General features: G+C 48.1%; 1 protein-coding gene across 1 annotated transcript in view; it reads right to left on the bottom strand.

Annotated features, from left to right (window-relative positions):
- Positions 1–487: 487 nt before the first annotated feature.
- Positions 488–6,846, bottom strand: part of SEC13 (SEC13 homolog, nuclear pore and COPII coat complex component) — a 7,539-nt gene continuing 1,180 nt past the window's right edge. Inside the window, exons 3-10 of the mRNA XM_014946627.1 lie at positions 6,584–6,840; positions 5,596–5,711; positions 5,012–5,163; positions 4,145–4,278; positions 3,221–3,354; positions 2,600–2,720; positions 1,776–1,922; positions 488–1,338 (exon numbers count right to left, since the gene is read on the bottom strand). Coding sequence (XP_014802113.1) covers positions 1,228–1,338; positions 1,776–1,922; positions 2,600–2,720; positions 3,221–3,354; positions 4,145–4,278; positions 5,012–5,163; positions 5,596–5,711; positions 6,584–6,840 — 1,172 coding nt within the window. The 3' untranslated portion in view covers positions 488–1,227. The remainder of the gene's footprint in view (positions 1,339–1,775; positions 1,923–2,599; positions 2,721–3,220; positions 3,355–4,144; positions 4,279–5,011; positions 5,164–5,595; positions 5,712–6,583; positions 6,841–6,846) is intronic.

The following is a 6,846-nucleotide window of genomic DNA, read 5'->3' as shown; positions in this document are numbered from 1 at the left end:
TGAGAGCAACTAGGATAGTATTTGGCTAGTATTGATAACGATCATAAAATGAAGTTTGTTTTTCTAGAAAAGGGGTGTATTATCTTGGCTATGCCCAAACAAAGAGCGAGCCTGGAAGCACTACCTTGGAGAAGGAGGAAGGCTACAAATCGTTCACTTGTGGTGCTTCAGTGCAGCTGAAGAATAAAGGGAAAATGTGACCTTTTAGTGAAGTATTTTCTCTCCTGTTCTGTTTCAGCGGATGGCACACTGGAACGTGGCTTGTTGGAGCTTAGTACACTGTCCGGAAGCGCAATGGCACATACGCTTAACTGAAGGTAAAACTCTGTTCTTTCTTAGGCTCTAGGAGTGTTAGTCTCTGGTGGACTGACACCTTCCCGGGTATCACAGAGCTAACACCATGGACAAGAGGACGTGGCTGAATGTGGACTGGAGACATGCTTGACAAGGCCTCTGGGAAAAGACTATTAAATACAGCACACCAGGCTTTAACCAATAGGACTTTATTCTGTTGGTATCTCAAAAAAACCCATAACCGCCTGAGGTACAGTACAGAAGTGTGGCTAAAAAAAAGAAATATCTTCAAGTTGTGGTTTGATTTTTTGATTTTGGTTAAATAACCAAGTTTAAGATTATTGTAAAGCAAAAGACACATGCATTCCACTACTCCTTTTCAGGCAAGCACAGAGACTTTCTTATATCCAAGGAGGTTATTTTCAGGAAGAGCTAAGCACTGCTTCACTGCTACAGAAGGGCTAGTGAGCATGCTGCCATCTAATGCTGGAAACCCCAGCAGCCCTTCCCCTTGTTTGGGACAAAGTTCTGGCCTTTGAAGGGACAGAGTGTCCCCTGGCACGAAGGATTTCACCCCTCACCACCCTGATAGTCTCCTCCTGTTCCCACTCAAGTGCTGGGAGCCCACAGCACATCCAGTACAGTTTGATCCCCAAACCAGAAAAGCAGGGTACGGTTTCTGCAGCATCAAGGAGTAGTGTAAGGCACAGTACTTTGCCATGCTCTTTACCTTAAATTTATGGGAATGTTGATTAAGGCTGATCATCATCATATTGTAGCCTCCCAGTAATAGTTATAGAGTGCTCATAAAATTGGATAATTGTTTCCCATGTTCATGTCCAGTTTAGATAAAAATCAGTTCTCATCCGTTTCGAGAAACATTGCAAATCAGGGATAGTGATCACTGGTGGCAGCTGAACGTTCCCTCATGCATCACTGCTCGTTCTGCTGCCCCTCGGTAACGGCAGACACCCCTCCCTGGCCCTTGTTGACATCGCTGATACACGCCCACAGTCCGTCCACGGATTCCTTCCACAGCGTCACCTCAAAAACAGAGCAAGAAGGAGTTTCAGCCTTAATACATTCTGTTTCCCAGTCCCTTGCAGCCATCACGTCACTAGTTTGGTGACAGCCTACAGCTACAGCAGGCAACTGTTGCGGAGTTGTTCTAAGTATCAAGTTCTTTGTTGCTATATATGAATAATTACCCAGTGGTAGGGTATATGAATTCTGCCGTTAGTACCCTACAAAATAAAGCTAACCCTGCATTTCTGATCTCCAGTAAGGACTAAGAATGCAGTGCAAAGTAGTTTGTCAAAGGTTAGGGTCTTCCCCCACGCTTGATAGGTCAAAAGAAAAAAATTGACCATTGCAGCAAAGGAGAGCAGCCCCAACTTAAGCAGATGTGACAATGGCCTGTCCCATCCCAGGTCCCCTGAGCACATGGCATGGGGGGTGAAAGCTGAGGCAGCAGAACTCACCTTATTGTCTCCTCCGGACACTGCAAGGATGTTGGCAGTAATGGACCAGCTCACGTGCCAGACAACGTCGTTGAACTTGTGCAGCAGCTTTGGCGACCATGAATTTCCAGAGGCATCATCACACGTCCAGATGAATACCCTGCCATCCTGCAGAAGAGCAGATGCACCTACTGCAATTGGACCACGAATTACAGCACAGAAAACCCAACCTGGAATGCACTCACGGCTGCACTTCCGAATCACCCCAGATGTGCTTATGTGCATTTTTGCTCAACACGGCAAAGGGGCTGCTTTTTTACTGTAGCTAAAGCAAGGCAGGCGTACAGCCCTCTGATGAGAAAAGCTACGTACAAAAAGTGACTTGCAAACACCAGAGAAAAGCTCCTAAAATACATACAGATCAGCAGAATGAGATATTACTTTCCAGTCACATGACGGGAAGTTAGCAGCTTACCAAGTAGTGTTCTTTTTATGAAAAAAGAAGTGTTTACAGAATTCTTAGCAGCAAGAACACTATGGTCAGTATGAAGGCTGAGGACATCAGACCTGATTAAGAATATGCCAGTAATTAGAAAACAGTATTTTTAGCTGGAAGTTCAGTGAATTTGATCCAGAGACATTAAAATACAGCATTAGCTTGAAGGTCCCACTGGGTGCTGAGCTTGGGAGGAAGAGGAGTCAAAGGCTCTCAGGCACAGACCCAGATTTAGCAAGGCCAGCCAAGAGGAGCTGTGACAGCAGGTCCATCCCTACTGTTCCCTTAGTTCTTTCCCCTTTTCTGTAGTGGATGGCAGTGAGGGCACTGTCCCTCTGTCACTCCTCACCTGTGAGCAGCTGGCAATGGTACTCGTGGGCAAACCAATGGACGGAGCCCAGGCTACGTCTCGAACCCAGTCACTGTGAGCCTCCAGCTTCTGCTCCTCTTTCCACTGACCATCTTCTTCCCTGAAACCACACTGACAGTCAGAAGGGCGGCCGCAGCAGCCAGTCGTGTTTCTTATCTCCTGTTCTGGAAGGCTGTGAGTTTGCAGCTTTCACACTCCTGGCTTATCGGATAATCCAAAGCACAAGTGGTCTCCACTCCTCCCCAAAAGGCTCTATGGCTTTAACTGACAAACCCCCCCCGGGGGACAGGAAACAGCATAGGCCAGGATTATTGGATCTTCAGTGACTGTACAGAAACCTGCTGTGTCTGAATGGCAGAGGGAATCACAGACAATGAGAGAGCCACTTTCCCAAGTAAGATTAAGCAGGGCTGACACAGATTGTAGTGTGGTTGTAGCAATCACGGACATCTCTAAGTTGTTTCTATCTCTAAAACAATAATTCAAAGATGAAAGCATCAAGATGCTGAAAATATGACTTGAGATACAAACGGGGACATTCAAAGGCTATAAAGGAGATCAAGTTTTGTGTGTTTCTAAGTCTGGCAGCAGAGCACTTACTTCCAGATCTTGACGAGGTTGTCACAGCCACCAGATGCAAATCTTTTGATGTAGTTTGGTTTCTGACCAGACGGTTGTTCTATCAGGCTTCCCGGTACCACAGCAGGAGCCCAGCTCACGGCATTACACCCGATCTATTCAATGAAAAAATATCATTGTAAGAAGTTGCTTACTTTAAATACATAAATAAAAACTGCCAAGGGGCAAAGGACACCTAGCATGCTCTACAAGGAATTAGCCCATGTTACGAAACCAGGAGCCTGGATGGATGGATATGGGATAAATAAGAAATCCAGATGCAGTCTGTCTCAATAGGGCACTTATTCCGAAAGCCTCAGGTAGCCAAGTAACTGTTTTATGTGCAAACATCATCTGGGATACGTAAACAGTGGAGACAGAGATGGAAACTGAAGAGACACAAGACATACATGGTTGCTAAGATTCAGGAACGCAGGAGCAGAAGGAACCTGTGGGTCCACAGCCCCATTTCCTTTTATCGCGAGCCACTGCTATTAGCTTATCACATTCTGCGTCAGCAAAAATCTCCACTGTTTTGGGAAAAACATGAGTCCTGCAGTTTTTGCAGCTTCAGTTCATCCACAGTCAGTTTGTACAGGTGTGCTTAGTACCAGAGCCATTTCCCACCAGGGAACTTCTAGCACTGTGTTTAACAGCAGTGCTTTATAACCAAGTATTGCCAGTGCTGTGTAGTAACCTTCACGTATTGTTTCCTTCTTCATTTTAGTGCCTACAGAGTATACCTTCCCACCCGGGATTTATTTAAAGCAAGTTATTCTTGATTCTGGAAAATGTTTCACATCATTTAATTGTATTTCAGTGTTTATCTACAAGTTCTCTGCAGCATCAGCTGGGTGTCTGTCCGTGGCCCCCAGAGCCCTGTGCTGCTCCCGGGCGCAGACTCACCGTGTGCGCGTTGCTGATCTTCTTGACCTCCCACTGCCCGTCGCCCGTGTAGCTCAGCAGGGAGATGGCCCCGTCTGAGCTCCCGCAGGCCAGGATCAGGCCGTAGTCGTGTGGAGCCCAGCAGACAGAATTCACTGCGAGGGGTGAGACAGACTGCATTACAACACACACAGGGACCACCTAACACTCATTAACTGATCCACTGCCTAAGATTAGTGGAACAGTCACTAAAAGTGAGCAGCCTGGAAAGCTAAAAGTAAGGGTCTCAGCACTGTGAATTTCGGCAGAGCCAGTCAATTAACATTGCTTACTGAGTGATGGAAACCTGCCCTCCTGTTGGCATCCGTTTTAGAATGAGAACAATAAAAGAGCACTCTTAATGAGATTAGAAACTCTGACTGTCCCTCACAAGCATGGCTGTAGAACAAAAGCTGAGTGGCAGGCACAATATTTAAAGTCTAGGTTAGTAATAAAACAAAGCTGGAGGCTTTGCAGATCTGCACGTAGGAGGACCCATCACCTGAACAAACCAGTTTCCATTGTAAAAGAAAATGCAGCATGCTAAAATCCACCTTCTTCCTTTCTCCCTGTAGTGGATATATATCATATTTTCCCCAAGAATTCAGTATCCTACCATCTTGTTTCTTTGAAAACTGATTTATTTGTACAACAACTCCTATGCAAACCTGGTATGAATCAGGGCAGGAGGTGACAGGAGGTTATCTGTGCTGAACAGACTGTCTCTCCGTTAATGTATCCCTATCTGTTCAATGGAGGGCTTCGTCTTTAACACTGAGGGATTTACTCCAACCTCATCTGCATCCTCCCGTCCCCCACGCTCCCTTCGCAGCTCCGGACCACGCGTACCTGAGGAATCGTGCCCCGTGTACTCGTACGTCTTCTCCCAAGTGCCATTCTCCTCCTTCCAGATAATGACCTTCCTGTCGTAGGAACAGGAGGCCAAGATATTGCCATACATGGGGTGAGCCCAGGCGACCTGCCACACGGGACCTTCATGCCTGCAAGAAACAGCGCCCTTTGGAGAAGCTGAGGGAAACCTGCTCCCGGTGCGGCTGCTGCACAGCCATCAATGTTGTGAATCGGTAATATAGTAATGATAAACAACTAATGCAGGGATAGGAGGAAGGAGAGTAACACCAAAGTGAAACACAGCACATGGGACTGTCTGACAAAGCCACCGCCATGGAAAGCGATTCCAAACATTTATCCTTACATTAGCAATTAATACTGTGAGTCTACTTGAAAATTATAGGTGTCAAGCATTTAATAAATTAACTGTCTCGCTGTCCCCCTTACAGCTCTGAAGAGCTGCTTAGCAACAGCCAGCAGTATTGCCAGCAGTAACCATACCTTGGAGGAGTTCACTGAGCAAAAGGACAAAATAATAACATTTTCCACAGATCATAAACCTTCAGTTTATGACACTTTACCCTCTCAGGTCTGCAATGAGGATTTGCCCTCCGTTCCGAACATCAAAGATTTTCACGGATCTGTCCGAGGAGCAGGTCGCCAGCCGAGTGCCGTAGTAATCCATCTGCGCATCGTGCTGCAAGGCAACGGAGAGCTGCATCAGCCCTGCCTCAGCAAATCCTGCTGCTTTTTGAAAATAGCTGTAAGAATTGCCAACGGATGACCCAGTCCCGGGGGGACAGGTTAAACAGGAGAGTTTTTAAACAACCCAGACAAGCCACATAAGCCGTTTATTTCCCCAGTTGCTGTTTTCACTAAGTGTACAAATGTTACACAGAAGCGATGGAGGGAATTCGGAGCAATAATGCACAGCACTTTCAGGAGAGGAGGGGAAATTAGCACCATTGACTGTGAAGCCTTGGCCAGCTACACATTTTTGTTTCTTAGTCTGTAAAGTGGGCATAAGAATACCGACACCTCTTAGGTATGTTTGAAATGGCATTATCTAACTGGGCTCCTCACTTCCACAAATTACTTTGCAAGTTTTCCTCCTGGCTGTTCTTGCACATCTGCTCCCAGAAACATCCACCTGTGGGAGAATCAGCTCCGTCTCCCCGAGTTCCCTGCCCTTCAGCATTGTGGTACGAAACGCCCCTACCCGTTAGTGTGCTACAGAGCTTTGGCAGATGAAACTGATGTGCCTTTACGTATTTATCTGCATGTTATCTACACCAAATAGCATACCAAATATGCTAAATTTTGGTATAAAATGGTTCACTTTAGTATACATACTGCTTCATGAAAATGAGCAGAAACAAGCCTAGGTACACCTGAAGTTGTAAATCATTTCCCCTTCCCCGGTACCGGCTTCCCCGGGCCCTGTCGGCCAGTGCCGGTTCCAGCCCGCGCTCTCCCCGGCCGCTCCGTAGGGTCGGTACAGGACCCCCCCCCGGCGGGCAGAGGGGCGAGCGGGCCCGGGGGTGTGTGTGCCGCCCCCCGCACACTTACGATCATGTCCTCGTGAGAGGTGTCCACCGTGTTGATCACCGACACCTGCGGGGGGAAGGAGAGACGAGATGGAACGGGGGGCACCGCAGCCGGCCTCCCGCACCACCCGGGACCCCGGCCCGCCCCGCCGGGCCGCCGCGGAGCCGGGGCCGCCCTTAGGCCGCACCGGGGACACGGCCGGTCCTCCGCCGCGCTGCCCCCGCCGCCTCTCCCTCCCGCGGAGGAGAAGCACGGCGGCCCGGAGCCCCTCCAGCGCCCTCCCG

This window comes from Calidris pugnax, unplaced genomic scaffold, assembly GCF_001431845.1.
Source record: "Calidris pugnax isolate Ruff unplaced genomic scaffold, ASM143184v1 scaffold81, whole genome shotgun sequence".
NCBI lineage: Eukaryota > Metazoa > Chordata > Aves > Charadriiformes > Scolopacidae > Calidris > Calidris pugnax.
The sequence above is the reverse complement of the archived record's forward strand: the minus strand, read 5'-3'. Positions and strand labels throughout refer to the sequence as shown.